Source organism: Protopterus annectens, chromosome 3.part1, assembly GCF_019279795.1.
Source record: "Protopterus annectens isolate FY-2018-M chromosome 3.part1, PAN1.0, whole genome shotgun sequence".
Classification (NCBI taxonomy): domain Eukaryota; kingdom Metazoa; phylum Chordata; order Ceratodontiformes; family Protopteridae; genus Protopterus; species Protopterus annectens.
In genome coordinates, this window is record NC_056732.1 from 1,341,877,904 (window position 1) to 1,341,904,816 (window position 26,913).

Sequence of the window (26,913 nt, forward strand, 5' to 3'; positions counted from 1 at the left end):
GTCATAATTTCTACAGTGGTATTAACATCTTTAATATTAAGGAAGCTAGGTGCTTTGGCTATTTTTTGGTTGGCTCCAAATAGCACTAATTTTGTTTTTGAGGGATTGAGTATGAGTTTCTGGCCTATTAGCCACTGGTTAAGGGTTTGGAGGTAATCATGGAGCTGAGTTTGTATAACAGAGTGGGATTTGTTTGACCTGTAGGTAATCAAGTCATCTAAATAAAGCATTAGATGTACCTAAGGATGATCAGATGGGAGTTTGTTGAAAATATGGAAAAAAGCAGAGAAAATAAAGTTTTCTTGAGCTTTCTCCCTGTTTCATCATCATTACTTCCCACGTTCATTGCAATTTTGTGCTTGTGCTATGTATAGGAGCCTTAACTCTGTTGCTCTGAAATACCCCTTCAAATTGGGTAATCCCAATCCACCTTGTTCTATTGGAAGAATCAGCTTATGCCACTTGACTCTTGTCGTCTTCCCCACCCAGATAAAATCCTTCAGCTCTTTATTAATTGCTATCCACAACTTCTCATTTTTATTGATGAAAATATGACTGATCTGTGTATAAGATTAAATGGATTAAAAACATTTTAACTGCTTGTATTTTTCTATCCATACCCATATAACAGAGCTTCCAATTTATCAGTTATTGTATTATCTTTTGTTTAGTCTCTTCCCACATATCCTTAGCTGCCACACCAGAATCATTTTTAATCCATACTCCTAAATTTATTTATTTATTTATTTTACATTTGTTTACTGGGATAATCCAACTGGATACATGTCCATTTTCAAGCGGAGGCCCAGGGAGAAAAGCTCCACATAGACAAACTTACATAGATTACACAGACGTTAGCAAACAATTATAAAACAAAGTGATTATATACAATGGCTTAGTAGTGTTCCCTAGTAGGGACTCACAATTCTCATGGACAGACGCAATTAAAAGTAAGAGACATCAGATTGGAAGCAGAGCTTGGTGACTTAGTTACAAGTTATGATAATTACAGAATATGCTTTCAGTTTATAACTTAGTCAGGGTTGATACAGGGGCATGGCCAATTCACTTTGAGATACTGTTTGAGGTTTTTTTTGAAGAGACTTTTGGAGGATTGCAGGGTTATATAGTTTGGCAACGAATTCCATGTTTTGCCAACAAAGTCGGCAAACAGGGATTCACCAGCAGAGTTATTAGCTTTGTGGGTTTGGACCAGTAGTTTATCGGCTGAACGTAGGGATCTCAGGTTGCTATACGGCTTAATATTTTTAAATGAGGGGGTATCCTCATGGTGCTACAAAATTTTGTGCACTATTAAGAGATGATTGAATTGAATTAAGCTGGGCAGTTCTAGCCACTCTAGTTGTTTAAGGTTCTGGCAGTGGTGGGTTCTATAGGTGGAGCCAGTGGCGAATCTGGCAATATGATTGTATCTATGGGACAGCTTACTTAGTTCGGATTTGTTGAGGTTTGAGAGTATAGGCGAGGCATAAGAGAGTAGGTGTGATCAGGCAATTGCAGTCCTAGCCAGTGGGGTTAAAATGTCTCGTTTCTATACAGTGATCCAAGCTTCTTATTGATGGTCTGTATGGTTTTGTTGACCTGTAGGTCAAATTTGAGATTGTCTATGATAACCCCTAGCAGTTTGATGTGATGATCTAGGGAAATAGTGGTACCATTGTTAGATGTGACAGAGAATGAAAGTGTGGTAGACCTACTAGTGGGGGAGAAGAGTAGAAGTTTAGTTTTATTGGGGTTCAGAAGCAGTCGTTGGTTGGTGAGCCAGTTCTCGATAGAGTTAAATGTATTTTGGGTTAAGGTTTGCAGTTCGGATGGGGAGGTGGCTGAGAAGATCAGAGTGGAATCATCTGCATATTGAATGCAGGTAGCTTTAGGGACAGCAGTGTAAAGGTTGTTGATAAAAACAGAGAAGAGTAGTGGACCTAGTATGGACCCTTGAGGGACACCAAGTGTGAGAGGTAGCTGGATGGAGAGTTTGCCCTGCCACAGTACCGCATGTTGTCTACTAGTCAAGTAGGACTGGAACCACTGGATAGCATGCTTGTTGAGGAAAACAGATTTTAGTGAAAGAATGAAGTTCATGGTTGACCATGTCAAAGGCTTTTGACAGGTCAAGAAAGAGGGCAGAGGTTAGCCTATTGTCACCTTCACTTTATCATGTGCCCATAAATATGGATATTGCTGAACCAGTTGGTGTGTGGCTACATAATATACCACTACTGTCTTAATTTATCTCAAAATGTTCCACAACACTGTACTGTCCCTTTCTGGTTTTATCAAGTATAAAACAATACCACCAGCAAATAGAGCCAGCTTTTCTTGACCGCCATACTTATTATATCCTTGGATTTCTGAGACCTTATTTTTGTTGCCAATGTTTCTAAAATATAGTGCAAATAACAAAGGGGGAAGAGAAGACACCCCTGCCTGGCTCCTCTGCTCAGGACAGGACCCCACCCACTTTAATTTTCGCTTTGCATCCCTCATATACCCTCCTAATCTACCTTATAATTTTATCAGGGAACGCAAATGCTTCCATTGCCCTGCTCATAAAGTTCCAGCTTATGATGTCAAATGCTTTCTCTGCATTAAGAGCCACCAACAGCAGTGATATTTTCTTACGTTTTGCTTCCGTCTCGATCACCATCTCATGTAGAAGGTAGCAGAAAAAATAGGAAGATTAGATTAACACCAGACATTCGTTATGTGGGGGCTGCGTCCATCACACCTCCGCTAATTATACATACCAACTCCGAGATTGCACTACAGTGGGGAAAGAGCAGGTTTCCTATCCTGTACTGAAGATGGCCAACTATAAGTACAAGATGAATGGATTTACGACGATCAGCCTATACGACATTTAGTTTTCACTTAAAAGCCATTCAATGGATATTGTCTTTGATTAAGCACAGAACCCATCTTTTATACAGTTGAGCCTTATCATCTCCATTTGAGCCTATGTCACATCTTAGAAAACATATTTTATTGAAAGCTCTCAAAAAATACACCCCCAATATCCTGCTAAAATTTATTAACTGACTAATAACATACAAAACTATGTACATCTTCAAATGTTGAAGTTTTACCCTCCTAACAGGAACAAATGTTCCAAACTGACAGCAACACACAGAGACTTAAGATAATCTAAAAGAAAGGTTATCGACGCTAAGACACATGGTACAGCCTGTGCCTCAACTAAGTGCTGTCTGGCTTTGTCTTATTTATAGCTCTCTCAGTTGGGAAAACACTTGAATGCTTTCAGAAAACATTTTCTCCAAACCATTTCTCTTTATCAGATTGTCGCCTAGAGACATGGGAACCAGACACAAAACTGACAAGCATACATTTATTTACCAACAAAAAGCCTTATAATATTCGATATTCTTTTTTATTTACTTGCTTTCTCTTAAAACTTGTTACTAGATTAAGCTAAGGGCCTTAATCCAGTCACTCTCCTATGCAAGAATGAGTAAAAGCACATTAATTTTTCTTTTGTCATGCTCTTTTAACCATATTTCTAAACAAGGAGAAAGGGGGGAAAATTTAAATCAGGAGCACCTATTTAAATTAGTATCCTGACTGCAATTAAAAGTAGCTGAGAAAGCTTTACTCAATAGCAGTGGTATTTTCTTATGTTTTGCTTCCGTCTGGATTACCATCTCATGTAGAAGGTAGCAGCACAACAAGATTAGATTAACACCAGACATTCGTTATGTGGGGGCTGCATCCATAACACCCCCTGCTAATTATATATACCAACTCCAAGATTACACTATGGTGGGGAAAGGGCAAGTTTCCTACCCTGTACTGAAGATGGCCAACTATAAGTATAAGATGAATGGATTTAGGATGATCAGCCTATACAACAGGTAGTTTTCACTTAAATGTCATTCAATGGATATTATCTTTGATGATTAACCACAGACCCCATCTTTTATACAGCTGTCATTATCACCATTTGAGCCTACGTCACATCTTAGAAAACCTATTATTTTATTGAAAGCCCTCAGGAAACACACCCCAATATCCCCCCTAAAAATTATTAACTGAATAGTAACACACAAAACTATGTACATCTTCAAATATTGAAGTGTTATCCTCCTAACAGGAACAAATGTTCCAAACTAACAGCGACACACAGAAACTTAAGATAACCTAAAAAAAGTTATCGATGATAAGACACATATTACAGCCTGTGCTTCTACTAAGTGCTGTCTGGCTTTGTCTTATTTATAGCTCTCTCAGCTGGGAAAACACTTGAATGCTTTCAGAAAACATTTTTTTCCAAACCATTTCTCTTTATAAGATTGTCTCCTAGAGACTTGAGAACCAAGCATGCATTTATTTACTAACAAAAAGCCTTATAATATTCAATATTCTTCTTCATTTACTTGCTTTCTTAAAACTTGTTACTACATTAAGCTAAGAGCCTTAACCCAGTCACTCCCTATGGAAGAATGAGTAAAAGCACATTAATTTTTATTTTGTCATGCTCTTTTGACCATATTTCTGAACAAGGAGAAAGGGAAAAAAAATGAAAAAACAGGAGCACCTATTTACATTAGTATCCCCACTGCAATTAAAAGCAACTGAGAAAACTTTACTTCATAGCATGCAAAGAAAATGATGCACTATTAAAACATAATATTAAGAAAAAAAATTTGTTTTACTTGCAGTCAGCTTTCTCCCCCCTCTTCCCCTCTCCTAAGTATATGGCAAGTTTTAACAAAGTTCAAAAAAGTCCAATATTTCCCTATTTTCTTGTTATGTCATGTTTCACAAATATAATTATTGCTTTATATTCCCATTATTGTCAATTTCCTTTCATCTCCATTTTCCATATCCTGTCTCTGCTGCATTTCCAATGTACTTTCAATTCTTCTAGTCAACTCTTGTGCTTTTTTTTCTTCTCCTCTCAAGCACTTCCCATTGAAACACTGGAAAAGGTTTCACTGGCATGGTCTCTCTGTAGTCTTTTACCAGAAGAACACGAAGCAGAATCTCCATCTGTTTCACAGCTCACTTTGTTAGACAAACGTTTGTATTTCTTCCATAGCATGTACTTCATCAAAAAATTATTTTGTTTGTCCAAGGAAAAAATATTTTGAAGATAGCTGGGGACAGCAGTTGGAATCTCACTGCTACTTCTCAACATTCCCTAAATAATGGAATAAATTTGCTCTTCTTCTGCCTGTTGTACAATGAGTAGTCATTCTCCACAAACAATCTGCTGTTTCCCACTTTTAGTACTTTGTCCTTCTGCCACAATTTTGTCAGAATCAACTAATTCTTCTGGTAAGATTGCATCTTTACTATATTAAATGTCTAGATTGCTTTCTCATAACCAGGTTTGGAGCATGCATACAACAATTCCTGTTGTGGAATACCAATCCAGTTGCTTATTTCTGCCTTCATAAAATTAATACAGTCTGTTCCTTCCAGTTTCTTGGGTACGGCAGAAAATATCAAGGGCTTTGTCCTCTAATTCTATTTTTTTTTAAAACATCTCTTCTTGTGCAATCTTCAGCCAGGCTTTTCTTCATTTCGACCTCTAAGTTTTGTAGTTTTTATCACCTTATCTGAACATCTGTTTAAAGCTTCTTCCATTCTTTCTAGCCTTTTACTGCTTAAGTTGATATATTCTATCAGTGTTTTTGTTTTAATCAGGTCTGTGTGCCTTATGCTTTCCTCTAGGTTACTGGAAGTCATGTCTGGAGCTTGCACTGCTTTGGCTGAACAGCTGCAGTACTTTTCCCAGTCACAGTTTCTTTGTCACTTTTTGCATCTGATTTTCCTTCAGGTACTCTGTATTTATTTTTCCTGGCATCCAGGCAGTGCACTTACCAGCCAGTTACTGACATTTACCCAGAAATATAGGTCCACTGGCTTTCTCTATTAAGTTTCTGTTTTCGCACTGGGAGAGCTAGAATTAAGCTGTTACTCAATGTGCAGATTTTTGGAAGAGCAGCAGTAGTTGTTCTTGGTCTGCAGTCCACAAGTCATATGCTTGACAGAAAAAAGACCTAAATCCAGAGGAGTCAAGCTGAAACCTGGGGATCATAAACATTTTCTAATGCAGTCCAACAGGGAGACTGTAAAGGCTGTTAGGGCACCAATAGCTACTTTAAACAGCCAGGACCCTGATCATGTGGGTCTTAAATACTAGCCTGAGAATCTTAAAAGTGATTCTATGCTCAAAAGTGATCCAGCATAGAGAAGAGAGCATAGACTGTATATAAATGTACCTTTAGGCATCATTAAGGAGCCTCAATGAAGAATTCTGTAAATTCTGCAATCTACAAAGTTCAGTGTTTGAGATGGGTAAAGGTATTCATACAATCCCATTGAGAGATAACAAGGGCCTGCACAAACACAGGTAGGCCTTTGGTGGAATACAGTGCTCAATACAGGTGATTTTATACAGTCAGCAGCAGCAGAATAAGATGATGGCTGACAGCCTGCCAAAGAGAATCACTCTCAGATTATGCATCCTGGGCATACACTTTAATATCCAACACCAGTACATAGATAGGGGCTAAGAATATAAGCTCTGGTGGGCCTAACTGCATCATGAAAAGCCAAGGCAATGGCCATAAACTGGTTGATATTATGGACACTGGCAGACATTCAAGAAGGTAAATGATCCTGAGAAAAAAGAGGTAAAGAAAAGAGTCATAGGTGTAGCTGTGAAACTGTAAACCTCTCCACTGAGCCAAGTCAGAGAGTGAAGAGTACATGATAACAAGTATGCGACCAATTACGGAGCCTTATAAGAAATAGAAATAGAAGGAATGAACTACTGAAACCACCCTCTGACTATGCTATGAGCTGTAGGATGCACATCAAAGTACTGAGATGGAGGATCTACAGTAGGTTTTTTATGGACTCCAAAAGGATCAGTTAGTTGGTATTGTCAAATGTAGCAAACATATGAAACAGGACAAGTGCAGAAAAATACCTTTGTCTCATTCCATGAATAAGTCATTAAAAACACCGAGGATGGTCTCAGTGCAGTGGTGAGCTTAGAACCCAAGATTAAATGACTTCATAACGTTCATGAAAGTCAACAAAAGAGCCGAGTCTTCTGTTTAAGACAGACTGAGAGCAAGAGAGCAAGCAGACAGCAGTAAATATGAAAAACTCCTGGGTCAAAGAGGGCTGGATGATTCTGAAAATGAATGGATCCAAAATCTCTATGCAAGACATTAAGAGACAAATAGAACCTGGATCTAGTCCCCAAAACAGTGGTTCACAAGAACTGAAAGCCATCCATCCACAATCTCTTTTTCCAATTTTTACAGAAGGAGTCAGGGTGTTATCTGTAAATCCAGTTTGGCGCGTCTCTCTCTTTCTCTTGGACAAAATAAGCTCATCTGCACTCCCAAACTATCCTTTTGTGTACATGAGAAGTTCAGTCCTTTGACACACTAACAGACTACAACTGGAATTCAGAAACACAATGTACTGTGCAGCCCCGTTTCTAACAGTATCACTGTCTAATGAGGCAGTGATTCAAAGACTGATATAGCACTACAGACCGAAAAAGGCAGTCTCTGACATGTGGCATCATAGCGATCTCACTGTTGAAGGCCATGTGCAAATGCAGCAGTTCAGGGTTGTGACTAATGTTAATTAGCCATGTGCATTTCCCTCAGACCCTTAAGCACAGTACAGCACTTCAAAGATAAGTTCTACTATGTTATCTGAGAGTGAAGTAATAAAAATGTACATCATGTTTTGAAAGTGTACACACACTGACATCCATGGAAGTAGGGAGGCTGTTAGCACAGTTATATGTTAAGTATTACAAAATTTTCTCTGTGTGTGTGTGTGTGTGTGTGTGTGTGTGTGTGTGTGTGTGTGTGTGTGTGTGTACGAAGCAGTGCAACAGTGTTGCTTTTATTGGTGGTGGGAAACATTAGAAATTTTACTTCTAAGTGGAGTTCAGTTCAGAGACATACTGATGTGCTGCTTATTTATTTACTGGGGTAGTGCGCTGATCTCAATGGACCATTTTTAGGCACAACCCGGGTGAATAGGATCACATAAGAAATGAAAAAAATTGCATACAGATGCAAGGATATGCTAAAAAAACAAATATACATTCATATTTACAAATGCAAGAATATGCTGTAACATTTAGTTCAAGAAGCAGTTAACAATATCAAAACATGGATGGAAAATGAAATTATGCTTAACAGAGCCTTATGGATGAGATGTAGCCATACTGACTGAGATAGCTTATGATACAGGGATAGCAGCATATCGTTATGCAGAGAGGTATGAAGACATTACAAGAGGCAAGTGAGAATAGTTGAAAAAGGATACCATGGGAAGAAGTCCAGGGAAAAGGTAAGAAAAGCATTTATAGGAAATAACAGTAGAAAGGAGAATTGTGAGAGAGATACAAAAAGAAGAGGGAAGTCAGATGAACGAGAGGCAGTAAGCAATGGGATGACGAGATGAAAGAAGGAATGATGAAAAATGGATAAAGAGGTGTGTGAGAGCTGCAAAGTTTACGTAATGTGACCTGAGTCAATGCAGGTGGACTTTGCTTGGATGGAGAGCTGTTCCTTGAACTATTGTCTGAAGTCTGAGTACTTCTGGGTGTTTCAGATTAAGATAGGAATGAAGTCCCATACTTTAGGTGCTAGGATGGAGAATGCAAGATCAGTGCAATGACAGAGGTCCAGGGAAGTAAATACTGTGGGAAGAAATATCCAGGGAATTGTTATGGCTAGGCTTGTATAGGCCCTAGCCTAGTACCATAGCCTAGTACCAACCTACGAACCTATGAATAATGTTTATTTTTTGTAGTTAGTATGAGACACACCCCTGAGATTATATGTGGGGGTTTTGGTGAAAAGTTTATGAGTAAGAGGGGGTGATGTCTCAGGAGAAAGGACTTTGTGAATTAATGATATTTGTAGGAGGTTGGCTCTCAAATGTACTGGGAGTCATTTAGCTTTGGTAAGAGTAAGGCAGTGAATTTCATTACTTGGGGAGTTAGTAATGATCTGGCAATTTTATTTTGGGGGAGTTAGTAATTAACTGGCAGATTTTATTGGAGATGGTTTGCAAGGTAGCATCATTTTTCTTTGAGGCTGCACCTAATGGAAATTCCATATATGAGTTGAGATAAGCTTATTCCTTTGCTTACAGCAGTTTTGGCTGGCTTGGACAGAAGAGGCAATAGCTTGTTCACTCAGAACAGTAGTCTCTTTTGCGTGTGTTTTGAAATGTGCATCTGAAAGTTAATAGATTGGTCTAGTCAAACTCCTATTTGAAGGATGTCATAATTTCTACAGTGGTATTAACATCTTTAATATTAAGGAAGCTAGGTGCTTTGGCTATTTTTTGGTTGGCTCCAAAGAGCACTAATTTTGTTTTTGAGGGATTGAGTATGAGTTTCTGGCCTATTAGCCACTGGTTAAGGATTTGGAGGTAATCATGGAGCTGAGTTTGTATAACAGAGTGGGATTTGTTTGACCTGTAGGTAATCAAGTCATCTAAATAAAGCATTAGATGTACCTAAGGATGATCAGATGGGAGTTTGTTGAAAATATGGAAAAAAGCAGAGAAAATAAAGTGGAACCTGAGGGAGTCCATTCATAAGAGGATCTGTTTCAGAGATGGTGGTGCTTACTTTCACCTTGAAGGAGTCTACAAACCAAGGTTTTGCATTGTGACTAAGGTCCATTTCAGTTAATTTACCAAACAGTAAGTTATGATCAATTGCATCAAAGGCTTTTGTGAGGTCAATAAAAATGTCTCCTGACAGGTTGCCTATGTCATTATTGGATAGGATGCCATCTGTAAGGGAGTTCAAAGCTATTAAATTGCTGCATCCATACCAGAATCCATATTTCTTCATGGACAGAAGATGGTATTGAAGTAAATAAGCAGTAATTTGGTTGTAGATATTTTTTCTAGCATTTTATCTAAAGTGTTGAGACAGAACTGCGAGTAGCTGTCATGGGTAGTTTTGGAATAGCAGTGACTATTGCTGTTTTCATACAAGAGGCATCATTTTATTAGTTAAGCAGAGGTTGTACAAGCGAGTGAGAAGATGGGAGGTACAGTCCTTACAAAGGTAAATGAACCAAGGGGCCAGGTTATCTGAGCCTGGGGGAGTATCTATTTCTGTTTGGTCTAATTGTGTTTCAGTCTCTTTGGTTTTAATCTTATTGAAGTGGAATTGTGGAATGTAAACATGGAAATGGTGGCTGAGGGGGTGGTAGGTTTTTGTTGTCGATGTGTGGCAGGTTGCTGAACTCATTGAGGAAATTAGTGCATGAGAGACTGCAAGTGGTGGTGTTAGAAGGGTTCAGGTGAGTGGAGTTGTGCTGCGTTTTTGACCAATCAACAGGCTGATTTCTCTCCAGAATCCCTTAGGTTTGGCTAAAATTGAAATGCGTTTGTTTTGGTAGTGGTTGTTTTTGTGTCTGCAAATGGAATGTTTGACTAGGTTATGTTGTGAGGTATATTTTGCTTGGGAATCTCTGGAGGGGTGGCATTTCCAACTGTGTCATGCTTCATCACATAATTTGAGGTGGTGTTTGAGTTTGTCATGTTTGTAAGGTCAAAGCAGCCTTTGCACTAAGGAAAAGAATTTGTTTTGCAAGTGCAGTAGGCTATTGGTAAGGTTGTTAGCTGCTTTTATGGAAAATAAGTGAGACTAAACAAGGGAAGATTGGTGATATTCTGAATGGTTTGGGGGCCTGACAGTGATAAGTCTGGGTTTATATTTTAATGTTAGATTATGTACTGATAAAGTTATGGGACCGTGCTCACTGAATGAGGATGACTGTATGGTGAGGTTAGATACTATTGTATGATTGTATGTTATTACAGGATCTAGTAAGGTGTGCCTGTTCAATTGAAGGTTTGGTCTAGTGGCTTTACACTTGAGTTGGGCAAGACTCAAGGAGTTCTGACATATCAATGGCTTTTGGTCCTAATTAAATAAGGTTGAAGCCTCGAAAAATGATCATACTACAGTTTTTGGGAGCTTTGGCATATATTTGTTGGATATAGTTATTGAATTTTAGTAGTGAGGCTGGTGAAGCTAGGTATCCACTGGCTATAATAAGAGGCTTTGGTTTTTCATTCAAAATTTTAAAAGGATCCAGTTAGGATCTGAATATGAGTTGTTATTCACTTCTGCAATGATTGTAGGGTTAAGGTTGTCTTTCAAGAGCAGTAATGTCCCTACACCAGGTTTTCTGCCTGGTCTGTAATCTTGTAGGTATGAATAGTTTGGTATGGTGTGGGGAAGGCTAAGGGTGTCAGGTTTCAGCCACGTTTCTTTAACAGCTATAATGTTAAGATTATGTTGTATGGTAAAGTCATTGATTTGGTCAGTTGTGTTATTGATACTGTGGACATTAAGCAGGGAGAAGGTAATATGATGCTGTTTATTGGTTTGGGTTCAGGCATTACTGTTAAGTGGCCCTGGACTGGGATCAGTGTTGGCTCTCAGCAGAAGTATAAAGGCAATGGGACTGAATTAGTGTAGTGCTTTTGGTATATGTAATTTTGGGTATAACTGGATTTTTCTATCAAAATGAAAGATGATGAGGTACTGGGACCCTGATATGTTTGATGTATGTGAGTTGGGTACTGGCATGGTTGTGACATGATGTGAAAGCTTTGGGTAGGTACTCATACTAATGTGTATAGTTATTAATGTAGTCTGATATAGGCAGACAGTGGCAGTCAGGTAATTGCTGTTTGTTTTGTGTAAGGATTTAAGGAAAATAACTGATAACAGAATATAAATGTACATCATGGTTATAGGAATTCCTAGTGTTAAGTAACTCTAGTACAGGTTTTAAGACCTGGTGAATGAGGGAGAAAAGAAGTATTCCTTTAAAGGGTGTTTACTTGGTGGATAAAAATGGGTGGGGATCTCCCAGTTTAAGAGAGCATGTTGGGGAAATGGGATGGGAGGGTAGCGAAGATAAATAATATGACTGGAGAAGGGTGGTGCTAACTTCTGATTGGGTGTGAAGAGAGTGGACAAGTAAAGTATGGAGGGAATGTTAGAGCAAAGGGTGAGACGCTAGTGAGGGATTAAAGGCTGGGAAGAACACAGGACCGCATACATTTTTATGGTGTCTATATAAAAAAAACAAAAAAAAATGGGGGGGGGGTGGGAGCTCAAAAGATCACATAAGCTATGAAGCTAATAAAAATAGTACAAAGTTATGAATGCAGATAACACAGACTATATATATGTTGGAAAGGACCCCCTTTAGAGGCTTGAAGTTTCAAAACTTTGAACTTCAAATGACCGAGACCATAAGACTGAAGTTTTGACACTTTGAACATTTTGGATGGAGATTGCTGTACAGCACAGAATGGGAAATTTACTGATTTCCTCATGGTAGTGCAATCTCAGAATTGGTATATGTATTTAGTGGGGGACTGCCCCCACAAAACTGTAAAAAAAGAAAAAATTGTTTTTATTTTTTTTTGTTATGTTTTCTAAGTTTCTGAACTTTGATCTTATGGTCTCAGCCATTTGAAGTTTTGAAACTTTGAGCTTCTGAAGTAGATCCACTGGAAAATATAACGGATGACATGAAATGCATCAGTTGTAGAAGAGTGAGGTGGAAGTAAATAAAATGAATTGTGAATTCAGTATGAGTGGTTTTCTATGATGATGTAATTATGGCTAATTTTTAAGAAAAAAATAGGGAGTTGAGTCAGCTAGCAGTGATTGTCAGACTGAATGAATGGGTGGAGATGGCAAAGTTTAAATGTAGACTAAGAGGGGGTGGGAGGAATTGAGGTCAGGAAGGATAGGGGAGCGAAGCAAGTGTGAAGTAAATGTAACCTTATTCCAACAAAAAACAATAAGCGACACTGAAGGAAAGCTTATGTTTTGGCTAGTATAACATGAAAGAGAAGAACTGAGAGATGCTCTTGTACAATACAACTAGGGACAATTCAGAATTATTATATACTCTCTTGAAGGAGAAATGTGGCACTGGGTGGATATGAAAAGCACAGCACAGAGAATAATGCAGTAGCAAGACAGACCATCTGTGCTTCAAAACTGAGTCTAAGATTCCCTAACACAAATAAGGGGGTGGGGGTTCTTATTCCCTTTGGCTCTTTTTTTTCTTCTTAGTGCTTAAAAGGAAAAGAAAAGAAAAGAAAAAATGCCAACCAAATGTCTACTCTCCAAGTTTATTTAAAAAAGTTCAGCACTTTAGTCTTACAAGATCAGACTTCTTCATTAAATAAAACCCTGATACATCACATAAGTCTGATACATCACATATTTCTATCAGCTGAACACATTACATATATATATTTTTTAAACTTAAAGTCCCAGTTAGATCCAGAGGTAAGTGTTGGGAAATTAAAATACAGAGAATTATTTTGACAGTTAACCCTTAATGCCAAACAAAGACCTTTCTTGAATTATACTGTTTCTATTAGTATGGTTTTAAAGATATGTGCACAGAAATTATAATGGATTTAACATGCAATTATAGTTTCTGTTTCAAAACCTGTAATAATACTAGCCTGGCACATCATAGTTGATTTATTCTTGTTTTGATGACATTAATGATATATATTTTTTTTATCAATGTGTGTTTTTATTACTAATAAATGTGCTCATATGTGATCAGTTGACAGAATGATGTAGAAATTTATTCAGTGGCTGCAATTTTTGATTTCCAATTCTGACGAAGTCTGATCTTGAGTCACCACTCGGTTTGTATTTTTTTTAAGTTTACAAGTGTTCTCTACATCTAGAGGCTGCGGTGGTGCAGCAGTTAGTGTTGACGCCTCACAGCAGGAGGTTCTCCGGTTCGATTCTCGGCTGGAGCGCCTTCTGTGTGAAGTCTGCATGTCCTCCCTGTGGTTGAGTGACATTTAAAGACATGCAGGTAGGTGAATGGTTGTGCCTTCTTTGAAGGTTGGGTGTCGAGCTGGCACCTCGGCACTGTAAATATCCACTGCCAATCATTAGCGGACCGGAGTTCTGCTGTGGCGATCCCTAACTGGGAAAAGCCGAAAGACATTCGTTACAAGTGTTTCCTACACCTCCTGACATTTGTTAGACATCAGTGAATGGTTTATATTCTTGGTGCAACAAGAAGTTACCATCAAATCCCTAACAGAGCAATTCCAGTCATTTTCCTGAATACCAACCCAATTTATTTACTTATTCTCTGTTGACTGGGTTAGTCCCACTAGGCTAGTGGCCTCTTTTTAGGGGAGACCTGAGGTGCTACTTATACTACTAGGGGAAGTTTGGCCAGGGCACTGAGGAACTTACCCTACTCCTTTCAACAACACATCATCAACAGGGTAAAACTAACTTGTCTCAGGTGCCATGGGATCTTTTACATCCACTTGAGTTACCACCATGTAAAGCAAAGTCCATCCCTAACCCTACTTAAGCATAACCATGCTCAATGGATGGGGAATCGGAAATTCACCCGGGTCAGGTCCCCACATCTCTGATAGACACAGGCAGAGAGTAATGTCCAAACGAATACATCCACCATAACCTACAGAAACTTCCTAAATAACATCCCCTCCTAATAAACACCCATGATACACAGGGACACAAATGGAGTGGATTGCATCATTAGGCTTATAAAAGCCCGGGTGCTTGTCAGCTTGGTATATAACTATGAACTTATGATAGACCTCAGTTTGAATTCTCATCCCAAGTACCCACCTTAAATTGCACTGCAGTGTCAACAGCTGATCAACATGGTGTGGGAACAGAACCCATACAGTCTTCTGCACCAAAGGCAAGTGTACTATCTGTTGCAACACTGACACTACAAGTTTAAGTTCTGTAAGGCTCAGACTCCACAGTGAAGTCTGATGCACTTCTGCCCTGGAAACATTTTATTATGAAGTGGGGTACCATTTTTTTTTTTTTTTAATTTAGCATTTTGCTTAGTTATTCAAGATTATGGTTGATCTCACCTTGAAGACAAGCAAAAACTACTAAAATGTTCAGTGAAATACAGAATAACTGGATTTTGCACATGATCTGCTGATTACCTATATAGGTTGCTAGTGGAATTATACTCAGTAAATTTATTTATTCGTTTTAACAAAACTGCAAGTGTTGATCTATATTTATGGAAGTTACTAATTTTTCACTGCAGAGCTGAAAGGTACCTGAAAATCAGCTATCATTGTTATAATTACTGTCTAGTTAAAGCTGGGAAATGTCTTATACTCGTCAAACAAATGCACAATAATAGGTATAAGACTTTTGCTACAGTGTGGTAATAGTGGCTGTGTAAGGTGGCAGTGTGAATTAGTGGGTTACATACCTCTCAACCTCTGAGAGCAAGAAATCTGGACAAAGCCATAAATAAAAGTGGGACAATGGTGCAAAAGTAGGGACAGTTTTTAAATATTGCTCTTACAACCTTAGAAATTTGATAGAATAACAGGTTTTGCATTAGTATAAATTTTCTGAAGGGTATGAAGTCTGAAACTCAAATGTCTGTCATTATTTTCTAACTTCAGTCTTTAGTGATTTGCCACTAGTTTGTCAGAAAACCACAATTTTATGAAAAAAGACAACCAAAGATATGAGTCCAAAATCTGGACATTCTGCAAAAATCTGTACAGTTGAGAGGTATGGACTGGGTTAAGGCAACAGTGGCTTCAACCACAGGAATTTATCCTGCTTATTCTGGAGGTTTCAAAATGACCTATCAGTACCTCTGTCTTATCTTTTCTAACATTGCAATAAAGACTCTTACCTGTTTTTGTTTTTATTTTTTCATAGTCAAAAATTGCTACACCAGTTGTTTCACTTCCGGTACCAGCAGTTGTAGGTACTATAAGACAAAACACAAATCCTTAGTATTTTACAATCTGAACAAGGATCAATTTCACACAAGCATTTACAAACAGAAAGGAAACACAAACTATAAATCATGTAATTTACATCAGCATATGATTATCAGTGTGCTGCTTTTCAAGAATTGCTGTCAATGTGTATCAGTCAGTGTTTAATTTATTTGGCTTTAAGTACTGTTGACAGTGATAGTTGGAAACTCAGTGGAAAAACAGCTGCAATGTAACATGCTCTCAGTTTCCTTTGTTTGATATCATGCACACACCGTCAAAATAGCACATCACAAATAATACTTCAGTGGTGTACATCAACAAAAGTATTGCATGCCACAAGACAAAGCTGCTAATTCACAAATTTATAAAACTACAGAAAATGGAACACAATGTGTTACTCTCACAGAGGTAAAGTATGTACCATAGTAACTGCCTTTTCACACACTTCTCTTCCTATTATTAATACACTGTTGTCAGTCATGCCAGTAACTGGACTGACTCAGAGGTATAGTGTAAACTTTAAAATCTCATGCTTAAGCCTTGGAGGGAGGCTTGCACACTCTTGGCAAGGAAATGTAATTTTGTATTTCTTGTTATAAGCTGCTGAGAACACAGTGGCAGTGTCTGCTCTGATATGACTACCATCATATAGAGGCCTTGACTATCAACTCCACACTGCTGAACTCAAATCTGCATGCAGGGGAGTGGGGAGGGAAATGGATAATACTTTTTTTTTTTTTTTTAACTCATTTTGCAATACTGCTCCTGCTGACCATAAGCTGTCAAATGTGTTGCAGGGTTATCTTCCAGATAATTTTGGGGTAATCCTTGAAGGTCATTTATCCCATTACTCCTTGGTTACCTGCCACACACTACACTAAAGCAAGTGATGCAATGTCTGGGCTGCCTGCATATGTATGCTTCCAAATCCCTGACTGGCTTAAAACATTCAAAGTACTACTTGGGAACCCACATATGTAGCTTGACTTTGTGTTTCCTGATGCATTTTCCCAGGTTCTGCTAAGGGTCACTTGGCATGGTGGGATATGCATGCCACGTTCCTTCCAGGATAGGCAAAACAAGTGTTAGCTGCTCATTCCCATCTTCCCTGACTGGCTCCTCCAACAGTTGGGCCACTTATTTATCCAGGACCACTGTGAGGAATACTGTGTTCATGTGAAACTCAGTACCCAATTACCATTTAAAATCATTTTGGCTTATAGTAGCTGTCCGGGGCTATATTAGATAGTCGAAGTTCTGTAAACTCCGAACACCTAATGGTCGAACCATTATGTTCGAAGTTGCAAGACTTCGAGTATCTAAAAAAAAAATAACTACACAAAGCACAAAACAAAGACTTGTTTCAAGCAGGGGGGGCAAGCCACCCTGCACCCCGACACCCCCGCTACTTAAATATACCAACTCCGAGATCGCACTACATTGAAGTGAATGGAAACCTCAGCTTATGGAGATTTCCATTCAAACTCTCGAACTTTTACAAATTCGAATGTATAGCCTCGACCATATGTGGTTTGAACTTGTAAAAGTTCGATTACGTGATAGGAACCCTGACTGTCCCTTATGTTAAAACATCACAAAATCTGAAGCAGTACCAGGGGAAAAACATTCCTGGAAAAGTACAGTTGTGTACACTTACCATAAATGTAGATGTTTGAGTGTAGTCACTGTTTCAGTCATTACATTTGGGGTAATCTGCTGGCAGGTTGCCCTCAGTCAGCCTGATTAACAAAGTCTTGGGTCCTGCATCGGTTGCTGTCCCTTCTTCCATGACGTCAGGTTGTCAGGGGTACAAAACATGCAGCTGATGCCATTACATCAGTTTTTCTTGCCCCAGATGTCAGGTGCCCCCCTAATGGGGAGCAAATAAAAACACAAAAGTATACCTCCAACCAAAAGCAAATACACCAAAAAGGCTTTTAAAACATAGTAAAGGAAAGTACAGGCATAGCCAGAAAAAACTAGGGGGCTGGAGGGAGTTTAACCAGGACTGCAACAGTGAATACACTCGAACATCTACATTTATGGTAAGTGTACACAACTGTACTATGTTCGTGTTTCACTGTTGCATTCATTACATTTGGGTAGATTCCCAAAGCTATGGTTGGGAGGAGGAGTTTATACAGCATTAGGGCCAGCTAAAAGGCCCTGCAAGACAGCAGTGGCAAAGCCAGCTCTGGATTTAGAGAAAATTGGTAAATGATAACACTTGGTGAAATTATGTACAGAACTCCAGGTAGCAGCGTCTAGGATATCCCTGATAGGAACACCTCTGAGAAAGGCTGCAGAAATAGATGCAGCCCTGGTGGAGTGAGATCTGATCCCCTGGGGGATAGGTTTTCCATGGTGCTTACAGCAGAAATAAATGCAATGCCTTATCCATTTAGAAATGGTTTGTTTTGAAATAGGCTTCCCCTCTGCCCCTGCAGCAAATGCTACCAGCAATTGTTCAGATTTTCTTCGAGATTTAGTCCTCTCCAAGTAGAATCTAAGTTATCTGTGCACATCCAAGGAATGCAGAATCCGTTCCCCTTTGTTCTGTGGAATGGGAAAGAAGGTTGGCAAATGAATGGACTGATTAAGAGCCACACTGGAAACCACCTTGGGCATAAAGGATGGATTGGTCCTGAGAGATACTCTGTCCGCATGAAAGATGATGAAAGGCTCCACTGCCATAAGGGCCTGTAATTCAGATATCCTTCTAGCTGAAGTGATTGCTAAAAGGAAGGCTGTTTTCCAAGAAAGAAATTTTAAGTCTGCAGTAGCAACTGGCTCGAAAGGAGGTAGAGTGAGTTTCTCCAAAACAAAGTGATACTACTTGAGAAGAGGATGAGATAAGAGGGGTGGTTCTGTGTTATAGTGAGCTGAAATAGCTGAGGCGTGGATTTTAATGGAGGAAAAGGACAGGCCCTTGTGAAGCATCTCAGTTAAGTATTGCAAAATCTGAGGTGAATTGGGCGCTGCTGTGCTCATCCCTAAAGACTGGTTCCAGGCACAGAATCTTTTCCATTTGTCAGCATAAGATTTTCTAGTACTAGATCTCTCCTTGCTTCCAAGATGACATCCATCACAGGTTTGCTGAGGGATGATAAGGATGACTTTAAGTGATTAGACAAGCTGCAAGGTTCAATGTTGGAAGCTGAGGTTGCAGAATTTGGTTCTCCTGCTGAGACAGCAGGAAAGGGGTCTGAGGCAGATGCCATGGAGATATTTGCGACACACTGCGTAGGAGGGGGTACCAGTGTTGGCACAGCCAGTCTGGAGCAATTAAAAGCATCCTTGGTTTGTCCTGTTTGACTTTTAATAGAACTTTGGAGAGCAGAGGCGGGGGTGGGGGCGTAGACTGATAGGTTTTTCCAGCTGAAGGACAGAGCATCCACTTTCCAGGCTTGTTTGTGGGGAGTCCTTGTGCAAAACTTATCCAACTGGTAGTTCTGAGGGGAGGCAAATAGATGCATGTCTGGGCACCCCCATTCGCTTGTCAACATGTTGAAAATCTGTGGTTCCAGTTTCCACTCATGTGGTTCCATGAGGTTTCTGCTTAGTCTGTCTGCCAGTGTATTCAATTTTCCTGGCAGGAACTGAGCTTGTAGGTGCACTTGGTAGCTCAAGGCCATGTTCCACAATGCCATGGCTAGTCTGCAGAGGGGTTAGGAATGTGTACTCCCCCTGCTTGTTTATGTACCACATAACCGTGGTGTTGTCCATCTTTACCATTAGTTGTCCTGGATGGATGTAGTCCTTGAAGGCTGTCAGAGCATTCTGTACAGCTAACATTTCTTTTTGATTGATATGTAGGTGCATTTGATTTGGGTTTCATTTGCCCTGAATGCCCTTCCCTACCAGATGAGCCCCCCATGCATAGTCTGATGCATCTGTAGTTTAGGGTTTGGGCGGCAGTGAGTAGTGTGAATGGTAGTCCCTTGTTCTGGTGACAGGTCTCTGCCCACCATAGGAACTCCAGACATAGGCAAGGTATGATAGGAATCATTGTTTCCAGGCTGTGAATGTTGACGCCATAGACTTTTTAGATACCACTGTAGTTTCCTCATATGCAATCTTGCATATGGAATTAGAAGAATGCAGGAGGCCATGAATCCCAAGGCTTGCAGTATTTGTCTTGCAGATAGCAGGGTTTTTGTGGCCACTTGTTTGAAGTAAGTTACCAAATGAATTTGCTTCTCTGGCGTGAGGAAAGCCATCTGGGCAGTTGTATTCAAGCTTGCACCCAGGAATGTAATCTGCTGACGGGGTACCAGTTGTGATTTCTTTTCTTTTATGGTGTACCCCAGAGACGTTAGAACTCTTTTTACAAACTCCAGATGATTTAACAGTATGCTCTGGTTTTCTGCCTGAATTAAACAATCGTCCAGGTATGGATATATTTGAATATTTCTTTGCCTGCAAAATGCAATCACTGGAGCTAAGCACTTTGTGAATACCCTGGGCGAAGTAGACAAGCTAAAGGGCAGTGCAGAGAACTGATAATGCAAGTAGCCTGCTTTGAAGCAAAGGTATCTTCTGCAAGATTCCCTGATTGGGATGTGCAGGTATGCCTCGTTTAAATCTAGAGTTGCCAATCAGGTGTCTTTGCCTAGTATAGGAAGTAACTGGTGAAGAGTCAGCATCTTGAATCTTGGAATCTCCAGAAAATTGTTTAAAGTAGACAGTTCCAGGCTTGGATGCCATTATTTGTCTTTTCTGGATACCAGAAAAAGCCTGGAATAGAAACCTTGTCCCTTTTCCTCTTCTGGTACCATTTGAATAGCCCCCATGCTTAAGAGGCAAAGTACAGTTGTGTACACTTACCATAAATGTAGATGTTCGAGTGTATTTACTGTTGTAGTCATTACATTAGGGTAATCTGCTGGCAGGTTGCCCTTAGTCGGCCTGAATAACAAAGTCTTGGGTCCTGCGTCGGTTGCTGTCTCCTCTTGCATGACGTCAGGTCGTCAGGGGTATAAAACATGCAGCCGACACCATTTTAATCAGTTTTTCTTGCCCCAGATATCAGGTGCCCCCCAAATGGAGAGCAAAAATATATATAAATAAACTGTAAATATATAAATGCACCTTAGAAACATAAAATTTACCTTCAACTAAAAGCAAATACACCACACAGGCTTTTGAGTATAGTGAAGGAAAGAAAAGGTATAGAATGGGGGATGGCGGGTGGATAACCTGGACTGCAACAGTGAATACACTCGAACATCTACATTTATGGTAAGTGTACACAACTGTAGTATGTTCTTCGTGTTTCACTGTTGCAGTCATTACATTTGTGTAGAATCCCAAAGTTATGGATGGGAGGATGGAACTAAACAGCATTAGGAGCAACTATAAGGCCCTGCAAGACTGCAGTAGCAAAGTCTGCCCTAGATTTAGAGAAGAGAGGTAAATGATAATGCTTTGTGAATGTATGAACAGAACTCCAAGTAGCAGCTTCTAGAATGTCTTTGGTTGGGACCCCTCTGAGAAAAGCTGCTGAAGTAGAGGCAGCCCTGGTGGAATGGGATCTGATCCCCTTGGGTACAGGTTTACCATAGTGCAAAGAGCAGAAACAAATGCAGTGGCTTATCCATTTAGAAATAGTCTGCTTTGATACAGCCTTCTCCTCTGATCCTGCAGCAAATGCTACCAGTAGTTGCTCTGACTTTCTTAGAGATTTTGTCCTGTTTAAGTAGAATCTTAGTTGTCTGTGTACATCCAATGAATGCAAAATCCGCTCGCCCTTGTTCTGCGGATTTGGGAAAAATGTTGGCAGGTGAATGGTCTGGTTAAGGGCCACACTGGATACCACCTTAGGCATAAAAGAAGGATTGGTCCTGAGGGCCCCCCTGTCTGGGTAAAATATGATGAAAGACTCCACTGCCATGAGAGCCTGTAGTTCTGAAACCCTTCTTGCTGAAGTGACTGCCAAAAGAAAAGCTGTCTTCCAAGATAGAAATTTTATATCCGCAGTAGCTGCTGGTTCAAAATGAGGCAGGGTGAGTTTTTCCAGCACAAAATTGAGGTCCAATGCAGGAGTCGGTGTTCTCATGGGAGGCCTTAAATTTCTGGCCCCTCTGAGATACTGTTTAAGCAGTGGATGAGAAAAGAGAGGAAGCTCTGTGTTGTACTGTGCCAAGATGGCAGAGGCATGGATTTTTATTGAAGAAAAAGATAGGCCCTTGTCAAGCATCTCAGTTAAGTATTGTAAAATCTGATGAATATTGGGCTTTGCTGTGTCTATTCCTCGTGCTTGGTTCCAAGCAGAGAATCTCTTCCATTTATCAGCATTAAGATTTTCTAGTATTAGGCCTTCTGGTATCCAAAATGACATCCATCACAGGTTTACTGAGAGATGTGGTTTGAATAATTAGTTGATTAGCTATGCTGCAAGATTCAGAGTTTGGAGCTGAGTGTGCAGAATTTGATAGTTCTGCTGAGACAGTAGATGAGGTGTTTGAGACAAGTACCACAGAGGAAGGTGTGACATATTCCTTAGAAGTTGGTACCAGTGCTGGCGAGGCCAGTCCAGAGCAATTAGGATCATTTTTTGTTTTTCCTGTCTGCAATTTAGTAAGACCTTGGAGAGTAGAGGCAGAGGGGGAAAGGCATAGACTGATAGGTTTTTCCAGCTGAAGGATAGAGCATCCACTTTCCATGATTTTTTGCGATGAGTTCTTGTGCAGAATTTGTCCAACTGATAGATCTATTTGCCTCTCCCCAAAACTATGTCTGGGCTCCCCTATTTCTGTGTTAACATGCTGAAGATTTGTGGATCCAGTTTCCATTCGTGCGGGTCCATAAAATTTCTGCTTAGGTTGTCTGCCAGAGTATTTTTCCTTTCCTGACAGGAATTGTGCTTGAAAATGTATTTGGTAAATCAAGGCTGTGTTCCACAAGGCCATGGCTAGTCTGCAAAGGGGGTAGGAATGTGTACCCCCTCCTGCTTATTTATGTACCACATAACTGTGGTGTTGTCCGTCTTTATCAGTAGCTGTCCTGGATGAAGTAAGTCCTTTTAGGCTGTCAGAGCATTCTGAACAGCTAGCATTTCTTTCTGGTTGATATGCAGATGCATTTGGTTTGGGCTCCATTTGCCCTGAATGCATCTCTCTGCCAGGTGTGCCCCCAAGCATAGTCTGATGCATCTGTAGTTAGGGTTTGGGTGGCAGGGGGAAGAGTGAATGACAGTCCCTTGTTTTGGTGACATGTCTCTGCCCACCAAAGAAACTCCTGTTGTAGGCAGGGAATGACAGGAATCATTGTTTCCAGGCTGTGACAATGTTGACTCCATAAACTTTTTAGGTACCATTGAAGTTTCCTCATATGCAGTCTCACATATGGAATTAGTAGAATGCAGGATGCCATGATCCGCAAAGCCTGCAGAATTTGTCTTGCAGATAACTGGGTTTTTGTTGCCATTTGTTTGAAGTATGTTGTCAACTGCCTTTGTTTATCTGGCATGAGGTAAGCCATCTGGGCAGTTGTATTCAAGCTTGCACCAAGGAATGTAATTATTTGAGAGGGTACCAGTTGTGATTTCTTTTCATTTACGGTGTACCCTAGGCATGCTAGAAGCCTTTTTACAAATGCCAGATGTTGAAGAAGAGTGTCCTTGTCCTCTGCTTGAATGAGACAATCGTCCAGATAAGGATACATTTGGATGTTTCTTTGTCCTTAGAATGCAATTACTGGTGCCAGGCACTTTGTAAAGACCCTGGGCGCAGTAGATAAGCCAAAGTGCAGAGAAGGGGAGGTATCTTCTGCATGATTCCCTCATTGGGATATGCAGGTATGCCTCTTTTAAGTCTAGAGTTACTAACCAAGCATTCTTGCCTAGCATAGGCAGTAGCTGTTGTAAAGTCAGCATTTTTAATTTTGGAATGTCCAAGTACGTGTTCTGAATCGATAAGTCCAGTATTGGACGCCATGAATTGTCTTTTCTGGGTACCAGTAAAAGTCTTGAGTAAAATCCTTGTCCTTTTTCCTTTTCTGGTACCAGTTGAATAGCCCCCATATCCATGAGGGACATGACTTGTTTCTGGGACTCTGCTCACTGGTTATGTGACAGATCCGGCCATCCGTTTGGAATTGGCAAAGTATGGAAATGAAATCTGTACCCCTGGGATACTATGTTTAATACCCACTTGTCCTGGGTAATTAACTGCCAATTTTGAGCATGAAGTGCTAGTTTTCCCCCCAAGGGGACTGCCAAAATATGAGTGCTTGGAATGGTAGACGAAAGTCATTGAGACTGCTTACTGTAGGGTTGTGCTTTGTTTCCTCCAGATTTGAAGGTGGAGGCACCCCATTGCTTTGACCTGTAAGAACCCTGTGATTGATATCTTGAGTCTTTTGCATGCCTGGGTTTGCCCTGAGTGGCTCTGCTGGACACAGGAAAGGACCAATTTTTAATAGGCCAGTGCCTACTGAACCTGGGTGGCTGCACTAGCAAGAAATCTTTTACAGTTTGCATAGATTTAGCTTTGTCTTCCATTTTCTTTAAAACCTCTTCTGCCTTATTACCAAACAGAGTATCATGCTGCAAAGGGGCATACAACAATTTAGCTTTAACATGATCAGGCAGATTTTGCTCCTTGAGCCAAGCATGCCTTCTAATCACAGATCCAGTAACGACAGCCCTACAAGAGGCCTCCAAGGAATCAAAACCACATTGCAAAGTATGCTTTCCAACCTGCTCTGCTGAATGCAATAAATCCTGTAACTCTATTTTCCACACAATCAGAAACTAGCATCATTTTCTGTTTAAATAAGCCCATAACATGCGGTTGATATTTAAGCATATGAAACTGGCAGTTTAAAGCCCTGATTGCCAAGGTTGCAGACTTATAAACCTTTTTACCCCATCTATCCATCGCCCTGTAATCTCTATCAGAAGGGGTAGGATTTTTGGCTGTAGAAGCCTTAACACCCTTGGGACCCTGAGAAATAGTCTCAGGATCAGCAGCAGGATTTTTGAAAATAAATTTGTGGGAGTCAGGAACCCTGTAATATCTGTCTGGCTTACTAGGAACTGGAGGCAGGGAATCAGGAGCCATGCTTGAGTCCGAAAACACATCATCAACAATGTCTAATACAGGAGCTATTGCCAAAGGCCTATGCTGAGGAAGAAGGAAATCCCTAAGCCTCTTTTTTGATTCAGAGAAGTCCTGACTCTCCCAGTGAAAAATGTTCCCTTAAAGTATGCAAAGTCTCTCCAAAAGAGTAATCCTCAGGAGGAGATGCAGATGGGATGGATTCCTCTGAATCAGAATCCTCATAGGGTGGAACAGAAAATTCCTGATCAGAAGAGGAATCTGAAGAAATAGAAACCTGATCTGAAGATTCAGAATCTGTGTCTTGCCTAGGCCTCTTAGCAGGGGGGGGGGGGGGTGTCTGGGAACCCCAGATCAAGGTAATTAAATCCTCAGCCATTTTGATCATCTGTTTTTTAGGCACAGGGGCCTGTACACTGTGGCTCATGCATCGTTTTTAGACATAGAAGTTGTTTTTGCTCAGCGGCTCCAGACCCATCCAAGGGAGAGACATCCACGGGTTCAATACTTTGCAAATCTCATGGTATACTGGACTCCGATTGGGTCTTGGTAGAGGCCTGCGACTCAAAAGTAGCAGGTATTAGGGGCTGTGAAAGCGCCTCACTGAGTACCGGCGAATCGGCGAATGGCTTAGAAGCTTCTTCGTCGGTTTTGGACCTCGATGGTCTGTCTCTGTCTTTTTCCTTGCGTTTTTTGTGAACTCCAGTAGTCGGATTGCTAACCGATGACATTTCAGGGTAGTTAAATCTTGAACCAAAATATTTAGAAGCAAAAATATACTGACGCTTAATAGTACGTTGGTTAAATTTAGCACAAATCTGACAGCAAGGCACTTTGTGATCAGGGCCTAGGCAAGGAATACAGTACAGATGAAAATCCTTATGAGGTATTTGCTTCCCACAAGTAATTCAATTATTAACTTTTACTGACATTGGTAAGGAGCAAGAAAAAGTTTCCCCAATGGGGTACTTAGCTTTAGTTTGAAGACTTCGGTTCTGAAACTCGAATACGAAAATTTCAGGAGTAGGCCGACCGGCACTTGCGAACTGCTTCTGCTTTGGGCACCGTGTGGCAAGAAAAACTAATTAAAATGGCGTTGTCTGCATGTTTTATACCCTTGAAGACCTGACATCATGGAAGAGGAGACATCAACCGACGCAGGACCCAAGACTTTGTTATTCAGGCCGAATGAGGGCAACCTGCCAGCAGATTACCCTAATGTAATGACTACAACAGTGAAACACAAAGATCATAGTACTTGTTTTTGAGCCTCTGCCCACTGATTTGGGGGCAGGTCTGGCCACCCGTTTGGTGTTGGCAACATGTGGAAATGAAATCTTTATCCGTGGGACACTATATTTAAAATCCATTTGTCCTGGGTTATGAGTTCCCAGTTCTTTGCATGAAGAGCAATCTTTCCCCCCCAAAGGGCGGTTAAAAGATAAGTGCTTGGGAATTTTAATAGAAAGTCATTGAGACTGTTTACCATAGGGGGGGTGTCTTTCTACTTCCAGATTTGGAAGTGGAAGCCCCCCATTGCTTCGTTCTGAGAGTCCCCTGGGACTGAAACCTGGGTTTTTTGCTGTGTCTGGGTTTGGCTTGAGAGGATCTGGAAGGTGCTGGAAAGGACCAATTCTTAGTAGGCCAGTGCCTACTAAATCTTGGAGGTTGCACTTGTAAAAATTCTTTAACAGTTTGCATAGATTTAGCTTTATCTTCCATCTTTTTAAGAACTTCTTCAGCCTTACTGCCAAACAGGCGGTCCTGATTTAAAGAAGCATCCAACAATTTAGCTTTAACATGATCAGGCAAAGATTGCTCCTTAAGCCAAGCATGCCTTCTAAGTAAAGACCCAGTAACAGCAGCCCTGCAATAGGCCTCTAAAGAATCAAAACCACATTGTAAAGTATGTTTTCCAACTTGTTCAGCAGAATGCATGAAATCCTGTAAATCTTTATTTTCCACAGAGTCAGAAATCAAC

At 40.3% G+C, this 26,913-nt stretch overlaps 1 protein-coding gene across 1 annotated transcript in view; it reads right to left on the reverse strand.

Moving 5' to 3' along the window:
- The window catches only part of ADHFE1 (alcohol dehydrogenase iron containing 1), a 1,104,832-nt gene that overhangs the window by 800,394 nt on the left and 277,525 nt on the right, over nucleotides 1-26,913 (reverse strand). The window contains exon 7 of the mRNA XM_044067374.1: nucleotides 15,780-15,857. Within this exon, the coding sequence (XP_043923309.1) occupies nucleotides 15,780-15,857 (78 nt within the window). The remainder of the gene's footprint in view (nucleotides 1-15,779; nucleotides 15,858-26,913) is intronic.